General features: G+C 34.7%; 1 protein-coding gene across 1 annotated transcript; it reads left to right on the top strand.

Annotated features, from left to right (window-relative positions):
- The first annotated feature begins 6,223 nt into the window (after nt 1–6,223).
- Nucleotides 6,224–9,666, top strand: LOC131931684 (basic phospholipase A2 nigexine-like). The gene is made up of 4 exons (XM_059288509.1): nt 6,224–6,353; nt 6,757–6,922; nt 8,298–8,404; nt 9,548–9,666. The coding sequence occupies exons 1-4, from the start codon at nt 6,311–6,313 to the stop codon at nt 9,664–9,666; spliced, it is 435 nt and encodes a 144-aa protein (XP_059144492.1). The 5' UTR covers nt 6,224–6,310.
- Nucleotides 9,667–17,190: the final 7,524 nt, after the last annotated feature.

Here is a 17,190-nt window from a genome sequence, read left to right as displayed (position 1 = left end):
TAATACATTCAAAGGTGATATAGATCTTTTGGTTGTTTTTAGGCTTAACAGCTAGATCAAGGTATCCTAAATTTGATTAACTTTAATGTATTTAGTGTTAATAACTAATGTTCAATTAATACGTGTACTAATTATAAATTAATTAATAATATAAAGACGAGCCTTACCTTCCTTGTTGTGTGAATTAGACTCGTCAACAAAATACTTCATCGGGTAAATGAACAACTACTGACTAGTGTCTTTAACAAAATGTGCAGAAGTGGTCAGTTTACAGTTCAGTAGTTCATAGACGGTTCGTTAATCTATGCATTACATCTTATTGTAAGAGTAAGGGTGTGGTGAGGGGTAGAGGTGAGGGGTAGGGGTGAGAGGGGGGTGAGGGGGGTGAGAGTTGGGAAGGTTCAAGGGAAGGGGACTAGAAAGTGCCGATAAACATCTACATCAATAGTGCCGACTTTTTCCGGTCGTCTAGAAGACCAGAATAGTCGCCGCAACATTTCCCCAGCCCGATTTCAAAGCGTGCCGGCAAAAACTTCAGATGCTTCGCTAAAGGGAGATAACTTAAACTTTCACAAGTTTATTGATACAGTTGTTAAAGTAAAAATGAACGCAATTATAAAAGTATGACATCGAAATAAATAATTATATTTTTTGTAGAGTCCAGGCCAGTAGTTTAAACACACAATCATATATATATATATATATATATATATATATATATATATATATATATATATATATATATATATATATATATATATATATATATATTATTTATTTATTTAATAATTTAAACAATATAACAATCCTTTTTTGTTCTCCTAATCGACGCCACTAAAAAGAACGGTAGGCTACGTCTTTGAAGTTGTCTATATGTCTGGCGGTCTCTCGAGCTATAGTCTGTGCATTTTTCTCAAAGACGTTTGCCGACTATCGTGTTTTTTTGTAACTGTAGAAGAAAGATAACTCAACCTCCACCTAAATTTAAAAAAAAAAAATTAATTTAATTTTTTTTTTTTTTACATTTTATTTAAAATAATTTAGCCAGGATTTTTGGGCCCCCAATCGGTCTGCCCCCCCCCCCCCCCGCATTGCGGTGTCTGGCGGCACTGTTGTTCCGCCCCTGCGTCTTTCAAGTTGTCTTTATGTCTGGCTGTCTCTCGAGCTATATTCTGTACATTTTTTTCAAAGACGTTTGCCGACTATCGTGTTTTTTTTGTAACTGTAGAAGAAAGATAACTCGACCTCCACCTAATTTTTAAAAAAAAAATTAATTTTTTTTTTGTTTTAATTTTTTTTTTACATTTTTTTTTTAAAATAATTTAGCCAGGATTTTTGGGCCCCCAATCGGTCTGCCCCCCTCCCCCGCATTGCGGTGTCTGGCGGCACTGTAGTTCCGCCCCTGCGTCTTTGAAGTTGTCTATATGTCTGGCGGTCTCTCGAGCTATAGTCTGTACATTTTTTTCAAAGACGTTTGCCGACTATCGTGTTTTTTTTTGTAACTGTAGAAGAAAGATAACTCGACCTCCACCTATTTTTTTTTTTTTTTTTTTTTAAATTTTTTATTTTAAATTTTTTTTTTAAATAATTTAGCCGGGATTTTTGGGCCCCCATTCGGTCTGGGCCCCCCCCGCATTGCGGGGTCTGGCGGCACTGTAGTTCCGCCCCTGGTTCGGCTACAAGCCCGCACGCTACGAGTTCGGATCTAGGTCCGTATTAGGGACTGTAGAGCGACTGTTTGAGTCAACCCACTCTTGAAGGGCACCGGACTCACACTGGGGATAGTAAAAGCGGCTGGGCATAGTGCTGACCACACCATCTTTTCATAATTACGCTGAGATCAAGAAACATGCGAACATTTCTTCTGCACTATGGATCTTAAGGTCTGAAAGGATAACTTTACTTTTAGGCTAGACTTATAATATTTGTTTTTTATGACAACAGCAGTTTACGCTCTCATCCTACCATAGCTGTTACATAAACGTATCTTTTTCTCCATTACTAATTGATATTACATATATGACCACATTCAAAACAAGCTGCGGGAAATAAAATCTAATGTTTTCATTGGTTTTTCGATATTGGAAAACGTAGAGCTATATGTGTTGTAGGATTTTTTATAGTCATGATTCCATTGGCTATATATGTACAGGTCAGGCTTGTAGAATCAAGATCGACACATTCCTAGCTGTGAATAATATTTTAAGGGAATATTGTGTTAAGTAAAATGAGCACTAGGAAGATTACTGGTGCATAATTATTACAAATAAAGAAACAAGGTAAAAGAGATAAGTATGTTATATTAGCTTGAAAATCTTATAATTTGGCAAACTCAAAGAAAAATGGTGGGCGTGGTTCGTTAAGGTATAGAAAGACGCAAAAATATCTATGCTTGCTAAAATTGATTTGGTGTATCATGTTTTTAAGGCTCATTTCACAGTAGTAACTATCTAATCTTAAGTCTTAGTAAATAAATAAATTACATAAAGGAAATAATTTGCAGAGAATGAATATCAAAAGAACGTGTGATATACTTATTGATATATTTCACGTTACCCAGTCGTCTGCCGCATACATTCAAAATGCTTACAGCAACAGCTATTGGATTTCGAGAGATTTGAAGGATACATACAAAAATGGAAACCTACAGAAATAGGTAACTGTAGCGAAATACAATGACAATAATAAGCGCTGCAAAAACAACAGTACAAATAGATAGAGGTAGCAATAGATATCTAAAGAAAGACAAATATGAGAAATAGACAATTGTAAACATGTACACGTACACGTACACAGTACACAGTACACAGTACACGTACACGTACACTTTTCCTTCAAATTCAATTGAGCCAATTGTGTCGAGCCTAGGCGAAATACAGTAACAAAGGGCCCCACTGTCTCCGTGCAAGTCAGTCCCATTGAAGTTGTGCAAAGACCTTTCGAACGTGGTCTCAAACCCACCTCTACGTTTACACTTGTTGAATTCATGGGCCTTTGGCTCTGTTTTTAATGACGAACAATAATTTTGCATTGAAAATTTGATTTATAAAGATTTTTTGTTACTAGCCAAATTGACCCCCCCCCCCCCCCCCACCGTCATGGTCAAAGAAATAACAAACGCCATAGAAGTCGTAGAAAGAGAGCCGTGTGGGTTATAATAAACGACAGTGTAGGTTAGTGACGGTGAAACAATATTCAAAACTTAATGGCATAACAATCATGGAAAAGATTTACGAGAATGATTAAAATAAATTACTTTAAAAAAATTGTTAAATAAGAATAAGTGCAAAATTTTAGGCCCTTTACTAGGCTCAGCCCCTCTCCCACCCTACACAACACCCTACACAACACCCCATAATCCCCCCCCCCCTCTAAATTTCGAAATCCGGCCGCTGTTGGTATACCAATGTATGAACGTGTTATTGAACTCTATACAACTATTCGTTGCAGAGCAATACGTCCCCCGAAGTAATTTGAAGGTTTGCCAATCTTATTTTCTCTGGTTTTTTAGTGGTATTTTAATATATTTATGCGGACAGCGTGGATTAGCAATTAATGAGTAACGATACATCAATGAAAGTTATAGTATATTTTTATGAAACCACAATCAAGGCAAATGTACACAAAAATAACATTTTTAAAATAATTGTTTTTTCCTAATCGACTGCGAGCTACCTAAACGACCTGCCCCCCCCCCCCCTTCACATTATCTCCTTGTCCACATTGATTTCAATGATCGGCCATTCTTATAAAAATAACCAAATAAAAGCGTTGTTTGGTCATGTTAAAATATTTTTTTTTTAATTTGAAACGGCTAGTGAGACAACTCTTAAAGCAAATGACAAGGTTTAAACTTTTAATCATCCGTGTACATTATATTCATTACAACCATAAACTATTTGACAAAACACAACGAATAATATATATATATATATATATATATATATATATATATATATATATATATATATATATATATATATAGTCAACAGTATTTATTAGGTACAAATGAAACTTTTAATAAAATGATTTTCTAACAAAAATGACACTGTTAACACTAGCTAGTATTATTGTGTATTGTTAGTGTACTGAAGAAGGCAACTATAACATTAATAGCCCACAAAACAAAACGCATTCAATAACTATACTTAGACAACATAGAGCGGGACACTAATATAACTACTACATTACAAACTGCGGTACTCTCTTCTGTTGAGATTAAGGTAAAAAAGAGCGTTTTAGTTAAAGTTAATATTGTTTTAAAATTAATTGATAGTAAGGTCTTATATTTTCTTTAATTCTGCACTGGACTTGTAATTACTTTAATAAATGTTTAAATGATTTTTTGTTCCTAAAATCAATGAAAACGTAAATCAATTTGTGATAGTTTGCCTCATTGTATTTCTCTCTTACTCAGTATCTCACACCAAAGTGTGAAATCGTTTTGTAACATCTGTGAGTTTTAGTGCACGCGTGTGTGTTTGTGTGCTTGGATACATTTATGTTTGCAGTTATTCTACTAAAGTACTTCAGTTCATTAGCTTTAACAGGCGTTCTTTTATTGAGAAGAAAGAGCGAGGTATTATATTAAAAGGATGCATTTTTGTACCTTCTAAATAACACTTTTGCTGAATTGGGTGCTTGCTTTTGTTTCCTCTACTTCATTCAATTTATAGCTATTTTTAAATTTATTTTTTGACTAAAGTAATTGTAACAGGATTAAATGCTATCAACAGTATTTTTATCACCGGAATTAAGCTTTGCTTTTTGTTGTTGTTTTTTTTGTGCTTTTTTTCAGCTTACCTGGTTCACTCATTTACCCCAAGCAAAAAAAAATCTCGCTATATTTGCAAAAAATTTTATTCTGTCTTACAAAACAAATGTTGTCTTAAAACAGTAAACTAAAATCTTTCAATTTTACACCTCCATAAAAATATTGTGTATTTGAACTAGGCTAATGTGTTCTAGTTAACTTAGTAAGAGGGAATCCATTAATGATTATTACCATTTTTCGTGTGTACATTTTCTTCCTTCTCCCCCTTAAATTACATAGTCAAACAATGTCAGGCACACATACAAATGAACTCACCATTCAAACTAACCAGACTCTAAAAGAAAATCAGACCTTACTGCCCTAATTCAGTGGCGCCGCACGCATTGAACCATTCCTCTCAGAGTTTCTTCCAGGCATCTCTTCGGGGGGGCTCAGCCCCCCCCCCCCCCCGAAAAAAATTTACCGCCCCCCCCCCCCCCCGAACGAAATGAAATTTATATAATTTATATAGAAAATATATACTTTTAACAGTGTCCGCCCCCCCCCCCCCGAAGAAAGTCTACCGCCCCCCCCCCCGGAAATTTCAAGTGCCCACCCCCCCGGAGAAAAAAAGTCTGGAAGAAACACTGATACCTCTTGTAACACATCGTTACTGAAGTCTAACGCCCTCCCACTACCTCAGCTTCAACCCCAACCCCACCCTCACCTCTGCCATCTATTAGTGTGACGAAGTTTTTGTTGTCCTCGTATTTGTATTTATTCAAACTAAAATTCCCTCACGTGAATAAATAGTGGACATCTTGTTCAAAACATCAAACAAACAGCGGACAAAGTGATCAACAAATTTCAGGATAGCTAGAAAACATTATCAAAACACAATACAAACTGTAGGAAACTTGTTCAAAACATCTACAAAAAAAATAGCACGAAAACAGAAACACGAACAGATTGAATCCTTGATTTGAAATTTGATACTCGCGCGCTAATATCCATGCGTGAACTTCATGTTCAGTTAATTGTTTTTCTCAGCTGCCATGATATATAAACGGCTTTTTCCTTCACTGTTCACTACTCCTATTTTATCAAGCTAATTACGTAGCTTTTGAGTTGTATTGTGTATTCATAATAGTTTACTCGTCTAGCTAAAATTGTAGTATTAGAAAATATAGTTGAATTAGGTTTTGCTTATCATTAATATTTAACATTTTGTGCAAAGGTTTAAAAAAATGATTTTAAGTTTACTAACCCGATTTTGGTATCATTTTCTTAACAATGCCCGATTATTCAAATTTTAAAAAGTTATCACATAACTGATACGTATTTGTTTTTCTTAGAGATAGTAACATTTTAATGGGATTTCATGAACGGTATCATAACAGTTCTATTTTGTAACATTTGTAAATCATGTTACTGTTTAAAAATAAATAGTAATTTTAATTACCATTTTTATAGATGGTACTCTTATGTGTATTTGATTTTAAAAATATAATTGTTTTGACTTACAGCAAGTAGGATAATAAACAAAACATATTTACGATGACAATCTTCAACCATTACTTTATTGCAGTGCTGGTGCTCTGTAAGTATATATATATATATATATATATATATATATATATATATATATATATATATATATATATATATATCTATATATATATATATATATATATATATATATATATAATGTGTGTTTATTATGAATTTAAAATGCGTTAACAATCGATACATCAATTAAATATAAATCAAATATGACGTCTTTGCCTTCGAATTAGTACATTGACAATTTTTAATAGTACACATACAGTCTAATAAGCATTGTTGATAAACATGTTAGGTACACGTATGTTTTATATTATGTAGCCAACTTTGCTTAGGTTCATAGTTATCGTTATGAAAATCAGCGCCTGTTACCTGCAAATTGTTATCATTGGATCGATCACTTTCTTGTGTTACATTTTACTAAAAAATCTCGCTTGCAGGCGCATGTGTTTGTGAATCTGATTCTTCTCTGGACAAAAGAAATGTGTATCAGTTACAACAGATTCTCTCCAAAGTCACCGGCAGAGGCGCTTATTTTGACTACGATGGTTATGGGTGCTGGTGTGGTCGAGGGGGCTCTGGAACTCCTGTTGACGCAACAGACAGGTATATATATATATATATGTATATATATATATATATATATATATATATATATATATATATATATATATATATATATATATATATATATATATATATATATATATACATATTTCATATCATGTGATAAAATATTTTGAAGTTTAATTTGAAATCTAAAAATGTAATACTCATCACTGTAGTAAACTAATAGCTAACGTCATGTTTCAATGTGTTAACCACTGAAGCATGCTTATTATTTATTGAACTGAATAGCCATCTCAATATTTGGCCATTAATATCAATATTAATTATAAAAGACAACTAAGCATGTCGTTTAACATGTTTGTTCAAATAATTATATCTCAATAATCATTCTACAGATTTCTATAATATTTTCAGGCATTATGGGGAATCATACTAGCTTTTGATTTATGTAAAGAACGAACAAAAATTGATTTTTTTCGAGATAATTCATAAATTCATATACATAAAAATACACACACACCCATATATATATATATATATATATATATATATATATATATATATATATATATATATATATATATAGAGAGAGAGAGAGAGAGAGAGAGAGAGAGAGAGAGAAAGAGAGAGAGAGATACGTGTATTCTTGTGTGTAGCCTTTAAAATCGTATATTGAATAATACTGATTATACTGAATAATCAGTATCAATAGAATTATTTTAAATTGTATACCTTTACTGACGATTAGCCTATTCAGTGATTAGAAACAATAATTTTATATCAATAATAACAATTTTTGCTTTCTTTAATATAATTTTCGGTCAACAAATGTTCAAGGGATTTCAGCTAAGTCGTTTTGTTTGTACTGATTTTTTAAATTGTTTTTTTTTATTGTTTAATTTTTTTTTCAATGCATTTAAAAGTTTATTATTACAATGTTTATATGTTTGTTTTATTCTTCACATTTTAGTAATTTGTTCTAAATGAAGTTGACACAACATAGGCTACGATTAAAATATTTGCCCGATCAGTAGCTTGAAATATCTAAAAGACAATAATGTGTCTGCTTCGATTTAGTCCATTTTGGACGATCAGGCCAAAGTAATCCAGCCGTGAAGAAAGGCCACTATCGTACAATAGCATTTAGTCTTTTTATCTCCCCTTTTAATATTGAATTTAGTAGTTTTTATTTACATTTTTAATTACTAATTGAATGTCAAATTGATTTCAAAATAGACATCCTTGCATTTTCATCAAAGATAAATGTATCTGGAAATTTTGAACGAAATCGCTATATTAGAACTGGGTCAACATGGAGTTACAAGATTCGCCACAAACCCATACACAAACAGACGATACGAACACATTAAAAGCTTGTAAATGAAAACGAATGTTTCCGTTTTTCATACAGGTGTTGTCAGGCACACGACCAGTGCTACGACCGAATGATAGCGGCTGGCTGCGACCCGTATCTGGATATCTACGATTACTCACCCAATGGGAGCAGCTTTACATGTGGTTTGTGATTACTAGTTAAAACATCTGATCTATATGTTAATGTTTTAAAGATTTGTTTAAGCAATGCATATTTGGGGTAGTCTGCGCCAATGTAGTCTGTTTTTGTGGTTAAGAGAACTTTAAAGTTTATAATTTTTTTAAGCTCTATGATAATTTTCGTTAGAAAAATGAGTTTTATTATATAGTTAGTTCACGTTTAAATCTTACATAAAAATTACAACAGAAATGGATTATATGGAAGCATTCAGAGGCGTAGCGAGGAGGGGGCGCGAGGCATATGTCCCCCCCGGGCGCCGACCTTAGGGGGCGCCAAAATGGGTTGGATAAAGAAATTTGAGGGGGGTGCATATTGAAAGTTTGAGGAAAGGGTGGGTGCAAATCGAAAGTTAGAGGGGGGAGTGCAAATCGAAAGTTTGAAGGGGGGTTGCAAATCAAAAGTTTTAGGGGGGGTGCAAATCGAAAGTTTGTCCCCGGGCGCCGGGGAGGGTCGCTACGCCTCTGGAAGCACTGATCAGAGATTAAAATATGTTTATTTTGACTTACACAATGTTAAAATGATAAGTTATAGTATTATTTAATTCAGAGGCGTAGCGACCCCTCCCGGCACCCGGGGACAAACTTTCAATTTGGGGTAGAGCGCTAGACTACTAACCTCGAGTTCGAATCCGTGCTCAAGTCAGTAGAACGTTCCAGAGTCCAAGAAAAGTAAAGCTGGCTGGGCATAGTACTGACAAGAGGCGTAGCGTGGGGGTGAGCGGGGGGGTGCGGACCGCACCGGGTGACACCATTTAGGGGGGTGACACCAAGGCAAAAAAATAGCAAAATATATAGAGAAAAATGATAATTCCACTTAATTAAGTGATTAATTCGAATGTTAAATAGTCTTTTAAGAGGTGCAAATCAAAGGTTTGAGAGCGGGGGGTGCAAATCGAAAATTCAAAGTTTGTCCCCCGGAAGGGTCGCTAAATCTCTGGGGGGGGGGGGGGTGTGACACCATTAAGTGCCGCACCGGGTGACACCCGACCTCGCTACGCCACTAGTACTGACCACACTTTCCCAGCATATACCGAGGTCAAATGGACCGTCACGTTCGAGAGTACTGATGTCTTTGCCTATGCCTAATGTCTATGAACATTTTCCCAGACTCGTCAAACGACGCGTGCGAACTTGGAATTTGCCAGTGTGACGTGGACCTGGCCAACTGCGCTGCGGCTAGTGCGTTTGACTACTCCAAGAAAAACTACGACAGATCCAAGTGTTAACTTGATATTCCGGTTCTATAACTTTTTGATATGAAGTTAAACCAATAAAAATATGTGCTGTTGTATTGGTGTTAATTGGGTTTTTATTATTTAACACAAAATCATATTTTTAATGTTTTTTTATTTATTAAAAAAACTTTTATAAAGCATTTTTAAAGATTTTTCTTACTTTAGATTATATGGACTGAAATGTGTGGAATTTGAGCAAATTTCAACTTTTTTTTAACAGTCCATGATTTATAAATTAAAAATAATTTTTTAAAACCCTTTTCTTAAAAAGTACTTATAGAATGTTTCAGGCTACCATTACTGTGCAAAATGCTTGCATTTCTGTGTGTTAACCTGTCCTCTAGTGGTTGCTGAGCCTTAGCATTTTGAAAAATGATAAACAAAAATCCATATGGCAGACGTAACCATGGCAACCAAAAATATTTCTCTTTTTGAAAACCATTTTTAAAAATTTCATTGAGCATAAATTATATGGATAAAGTTTAATTGGATTAGTTTCACTAATAACAAAAAAAAGTGTAGCTCACAGCCTTAACTCCTGAAATTTAAAACGAAGATTTTGGTATCAAAAAGAAATATTATGGGGTTCGGGGTCGATATAATATATAAATATCTTTGTGTTATATAAAATGTCCACTATTTTTTTGTCTTTATGGAAGAAAAAAATTTCGCCAGTCTTCAGAGACCAAAGTTAGTGCCTGATACTCAAGTCCCTTACCCATGCTACAATAACGGGGGAAATAAGTCTCTGAGAATAGGGACTGGATGTGTGTGTGGTGTAGAAACGTTTACAGAGAAATGTGATCCGTACATACATAAACTGTCCATGTCCAGAGTGTGACCACTCGGACACAACAGGTAGAACTTGGTGGAAAGTAGACGTTCTGACGGCCAAACATGTGGTCTTTGATTTGATCGAGGCAAAACAGTCTACCTGTAGATTATGGTATGATGATGATAAAAGTCCAGTGGTCAACATTTATGGTTGGGAGGTTACTACTTCGACAACTGAGAATGACTGGTGTGAAGTGTGGTGTGTGACACACGACTTAGAGATAGGTGACAAACTAGAGAAGATGAACAGTCGTTTTAATAATCTATGTAGGACGGTCAGAGACCACTACGAGAGTCGTAGAGACCATTATAGTATCACATCCTCACGGCTGTTCTAAGCAGGTGTCTATAGGTCACTGGGTACACAGACAGAAGGTAGGGTACACAAGCAGCTACACGTACACATCTTGTACCTGTCAAGGTAGCCGTGGGGCTGCCCAGGTAGCAGTGTTTCTTCCAGACTTTTTTCTTCGGGGGGGGGGGGGGGGGGGTCACCTGAAATTTTCAGGGGGGGGGGGGGGGCGGTAGACTTTCTTCGGGGGGGGGGGGGGGGGCGGACACTGTTAAAAGTATATATTTTCTATATAAATTATATAAATTTCATTTCGTTCGGGGAGCGGTAGAATTTTTTCGGGAGGGGGGGGGGGGGGCGAAGAGATGCCTGGAAGAAACTCTGCCAGGTAGCAGTGGGGCTTGGGTCTACTGTCTGGGTCGTTTATTTCCGGCACATCCCCACAGTGGAGCTTATGCTAACGGATTAAATTACAGCGGGGTGGAGTCGAAATAACATGGCCAGTTATCTGCACTTGTCTAGTATAAATATTCCACTTTAGACCAAGCAATCCAATGGACATATGAATTAGAGCTCATATGTTTATTGACCTCGGCCTAAGATAGAATAATGTGGTCAGCACTTTTCCTAACGTAGGTTAGGTACTTATTAGAGCTGGGTGGACTCAGGGACGTTCCCTTCACTTCATTAAACTCGGATTCAAACTCGAGACTTTAAACTCATTCATGAACGGCGTTACCTATAAGGCGAACTAGGCGGTCGCCTACGGCGCCATCCCTATGCGAGTAGTCGAGTTTATCGTAAGTTAGATGATTTCAATTCAGTACGGAACACACTACAAAGAAAGGTATGCGTTCTCTAGTTAAAAAATCTTTAGTTTTTTAGGAATCTATACAGTGGCGGAACTAGAAAAAAAAGGCTCCCCCGCAAAAAAATTTTTTTGGGCCCCCCCCCTATATATATATATATATATATATATATATATATATATATACATACATACATATATATAAGTAGCCCGCTTCTCAAAATTTTAAATAGTCTATTACCTGAGTATTTTAATCTATTTTATTGCAATGTATAACCACTCTGAGATACGAATCAGACAATAATTAGTCCGAACTCATTTCGGGCCCGCATCGTGTTTTACAAATATTTTTTTTTTTTTTTTTTTTTTTTTTATATACTTTTATTTGCAATTAAAACAAGTACATCAATATCAAATTTTTTAACATAATTTTGAACACCAAATGAAAACGACAGGTTTTGCAAATGCACATAATGAATATTTACATGATGTCATGTATTTGATTATAAAAAATTGCAAAGGATGACAGTAAAAGGGGTGAAGGTCAATATTTGTATTACGTCTTTATGTTTGCCAAAAATTGTGACACAAATGATGGCTGGTCAAAATTATATAAACACTTAAGCTTGATTTTGAAATGGTTTCTCGCGTTATGTTTATTTTTATGATTTTTTGTATTTATATTGTTTGTTTTGAATACATTCATTTTTATAGCTATAGGATTCTTTAATATGCCTTATTTTAATAATAATTAAGAGAATAAATGACTCTTTAATTTACATAGTACAAAACTATTTTAAATGAGCTTTATGGGCACCCGTGTTTTGATGAAGGGCAGTAAGTCATGGAAGTATTGGTAACCTTTGCCTATCTTTCAAACTACAGCTCTTGTAGATTTTATATTTTTCTACGCAACAGTGTGTGTTAGTTACTGTAGAACAATCACTGCTAAAGTAGACCTGTTTTGTTTTTTACAAAAACACTATCAAGGTGCACGGAAAACATTATTTATGAAAATAAAATTTATTGTTTTTTGGTCGGAATTGGGCCCCTAAACGTCGTGGGCCACCCCGCATTGCGGGGTCTGGCGGCATTGTAGTTCCGCCCCTGAATCTATATTACCAGTCTTAAAGTACTAATATATAATATTAAATAGGATGGAATTTATAACTAACCGTAAATTTTGTTTTGTCAAATTATTATTTTTCTAATATTTAATCAATAATTCTAGCAATGTCTAAAACAGTTACCCGTATTTGACTTTCAAAGAGACGTCCCTTTATTTAGGGGATCCAAAAATTACTATAACTACATTAATACTGACATACACTTTAATAATGTCATCAAAATTTAATAGAAGTATGTTATAATAAAGCTACCGTTTTTGGACTTTCAAACAAAACCTACAGTTAAGTATTCAATAGGTAAAACATTGTTTTTCACAAGATTACCTAGCTTATATAAAAGATGTGTTATAATTATTAAGTAAAATATTTAGAGCGTTTTGTTGTTTTTTTTTCAAACAAGTCTTAGTTACACTTAATTAATTTAGCTATTCTTGTGAAAGTTATTTCCCTTGAATAAAATTTTGTTTTTTGGATTTTCAAATGGGAGATAATTCGTTGCTTAACTTTACATTCCTTTCAAATTTCTTCACCTTAGGTTGACCGCTTACATATAAATACAACTTTAAGTTATTATTTGCAATTGTAAAAATTATATAGAGCTTAAGTTCTAAACAAGATGGTTTGGTAGGTATTTTTAGCATTATCAAGTTGAAAAACAAATACATCAGTAGCCGTTGTAGATTGTAATACTTAATGTTAGTAGACATACAGTCTTAGTCGTAAATTAAACATTTAATTAATTGTCTTTTCATATTTTTCACCCTCTCCTAAAGGATTCATATATAACAATTGTAGGCTGAAATCTATAACATTTATAACCTTCATTTTTTAAAAACAAAAAAAAAAATCGTTACATAATCACACAATAAAGATATTTTACAATTTTACCTAAAGACAGTCAAGCTTAAAACAGGTAGGTTCCGTTTTGGAACTCACCTTGGGAGGACTGCAGAGAATCCAACACTTCAAGAACTTTTTTTCAGTGTTTTTTTTCCAGACTTTTTTCTCCCGGGAGGGGGGGGGGCACTTTTCTAAGGGGGGGGGGGGGCTATGTCCTAAAGTATAAAGTAGACTTCGTGGACAACAATTTCAATAAAATATAATTACGTTTGTAAACTGGAATTGAAGAAATTAGTACAAACTTTTGCAACGAAGGAGGCAAGTAAAATTTGATTTTGGTGTCTACGTATAACATGCATGCAATTGATAATTTAAATTAATATGTCACTTTTAATTAATTGTTATCTTATAGATAAGTTTTAGTAATTAATTTGTGTGAAGGGGGCATTTTAATAAGTTTTGCCTAGGGCGCTAAATAACCTGGCGCCGCCACTGCTTTCATGTTAGCAGTCTAGCGCTCTACCGCTAGGATACGCAGTCCCATACTGGTCTTGTGTGTAAACACGTAAATATAAATGACGTCTATTGTGTAGTTGTTATCACTATCTCAAATATCTCACTACATTACATGTAGTTTGGTTTACAGCTGTAGTAGTTGAAAAATTTCAGGAATGGGTTTGTCTTTTTGGTAAATATCTACGTTGTTGATATGTAGACGTGCTTAGCAGCTGTCGTCTCGGCATCACGTGTTGCTTTTAACTCCGCCCTTTTCTCCACCATCACACGTCACAAAAAGCTAACCTTTCATCCATAAAAAGACGTCGCAACTTAGCCTACAACCCCCCCCCCCCCCTCCACCCTCTCTCAAAATTGTAGTTTAATGTAGTTTAATATGTTTTTAATTTTTGTTCTTTCTACAACGCAAAATAACGGCTAAAATTCAGCTTCTAACATTACTTTTTTTTAAATTCAAGCGTGACGTCACACTATCTGAGCCTCCCCCTCCCCCTATTACACCGTCACAAAAGTAAGCTCCTCCCCCCCCCCCCCCCCCCCCCCACACGAGTGTCACGTTATTTATGGACTCCCCGCCCCCCCCCCCCTCTCAGTAATGCCAGATAACGTCTCCTCATGTTACATAGTCTCAACCTGTTCTATTTAAAATCGTCAAATCTCAAGATTTCTAAACGCTCGACTGACTCCATTAACATTTGACATAAGCTGACCACGTGATCTATCGTGGATTAACCCACCTTAATCAGTGTAAACGTCTCTATCGGGTTCTGCTCAATTGAACTAATACACTAAAATATTCACAAGTTGTACATGTTCGCCTGCACTTTGCCATTCAAGTGCTACAAGATTTTGCCAATAGATTTCTTTTCCCAATGGAGTTCTCAATACGCAACACCACTTGAACTGTCTAGACTTTGCTAAAGATAGAATTAAACTTCCTAAAAGTGCTCCTTGGTTGCGATTTTACAAGTAAAAAGAAATTTTGTATACGTGAAGAGGTTTCTAACTCGTATATTTTCTCTTTGTATAGAACTGACAAAGCTAGGTCACTCGGGAAACATATGGCTATATTTAGAACAAAAGCTTACGAAGTTTAGATATGTATGTTCGTTTAATGCTTTAATGTGTTCTGTATTTAAGCAGTTTATAATATTTAAAAACAAACTAGTTTAAAAAGAATGTGTAAGTGTCCATACTTATTACTTTCGTATATGATCTTCTGGAAAACAAGTCTCGGATTATAAACAGAAGAAAACCGAGACAAACAAATCATCTTAAATCAAATTAAATCACTAGAGACACTTGAGAATGTACACTGCTAACATCAGTGGCGTAGCCAGGATCGTCTCAAGGGGGGGGGGGGGGGGGGGGGGGGTTCCAATTTTTACCCGGGGACAAACTTTTGATTTGCACCCTCCCCCCCCCCCCCCCTCAAACTTTTGATTTGCACACCCCCCCCCCCCCCTCAAACTTTCGATTTGCACTCCCCCCCTCAAACTTTCTATTTGCACCCCCCTCATACTTTTTATATATACACCGAGGGGTCTATGGGGGTGGGGGGTTATGACCCCCCACCCCCCGCCTACGCCACTGGCTAACATGCTTTTAAATAAATTAATGTGTCGTTAATATCAAAGAAGAAATAAACATGGTAAAACACCAATGTAAACTCAAAATTAACAATTATAATGGCTTGAGATTGTTTATTCACCGTTTCTTATTTAAAACTTTGTGTGATAAAATGGTAGACATTACACTCTTGGGGAAACGGGGTTTGAACTTTGGGGACGATTTGTGACGGAGAGGGGGGTGGGGTCTAAAAATTCGACGATACATTTTGGAACTTTAAAAATGAATGTTACAAACTGAATTTTATCCGCTATTTCGAGTTCGGAAATAACTGTTTTAGTACATTGTAATGGAAACAGAGAATGAAATACAGAACGAGCTGTATTTATTTGAGATATAAATCAATGTTTTAAAAAAACTGCAATTTCGGGGTGATGTAGATTGAGGTTTAATATTATTTTAATGGGGGGGGGGGGGGGGAGAGGGTCTGGATTTTTGTAACAACTTGTAACGATGGGAAGGGTAATAATTGTCCATATAGCATGACGTTGATTATTAATGACGTACAATTACAGTATGATCGTTAGCGCTAGTACATATATGTAGCAAATGTTAATTTAAAACTATCTTGCAAGTATACGTATGACAATAGTAAAATAAAGATATGGATATATAAATCTGAACTGTTTTAGTTTTGTCTCTATGTTGTCCATGCGCTGACAAGATTTAACTAATGTAGATAAACAACTACATGGCTGATAGCAGTTTCCTTTACTGTAACAATTCGAACTTAGTCTATACGGAAAGCCTCAAAACAAAGAGTAGATTGTTTTCCTTGACGATTAGGTTGATATAATAACATGAGAAACAAACAACTCTAGCAAGAAAGCATGTGGATTGTGCTTGTTTTGCGTGAAATTTCATCCACAATGTAACGATACATACACCATCAATCTTGATCTTTGATCACTTATAATTGAGTACACCGGTGTAACAACTACACCACAACATTCCATATACATAAACAAAAGAAATCAAAACATGTCTAGCTTTAAGTACAAGATTTCAAACAACTGTATGGAAACAAGTATTATTAGTTATCATTTAAAAAAGAGGTTGTTTATAATCCTATTTAAAGTACCATACAAGACGTGTAAATGCTTTCAAAAAACTTAGGCCTACATTTGCACTTACTCATTTACACTTACAAATATAATATTATATATATATATATATATATATATATATATATATATATATATATATATATATATATATATATATATATATATATATATATATATATATATATATATATATATATATATATATATATATATATATATATATGTATATATTATATAAACATATGTGTGTGTTTGTGTGTGTGCATGTTTGTTAAAGAAAGATAGAGTTGTGGTCTAAGTCTTTCTATGGTCAAAACAGTTATGTTCAAAGTCTCTATGTACAAGCACCCATGATCAAAGCTCTTAAGGTCGATTGGATTAACTCCTAAAAAATTATTGAGA

The sequence above is a fragment of the Physella acuta genome, unplaced genomic scaffold (assembly GCF_028476545.2).
Source record: "Physella acuta isolate Inbredline_101_S28 unplaced genomic scaffold, ASM2847654v3 ptg002006l, whole genome shotgun sequence".
Classification (NCBI taxonomy): domain Eukaryota; kingdom Metazoa; phylum Mollusca; class Gastropoda; family Physidae; genus Physella; species Physella acuta.
The sequence above is the reverse complement of the archived record's forward strand: the minus strand, read 5'-3'. Positions and strand labels throughout refer to the sequence as shown.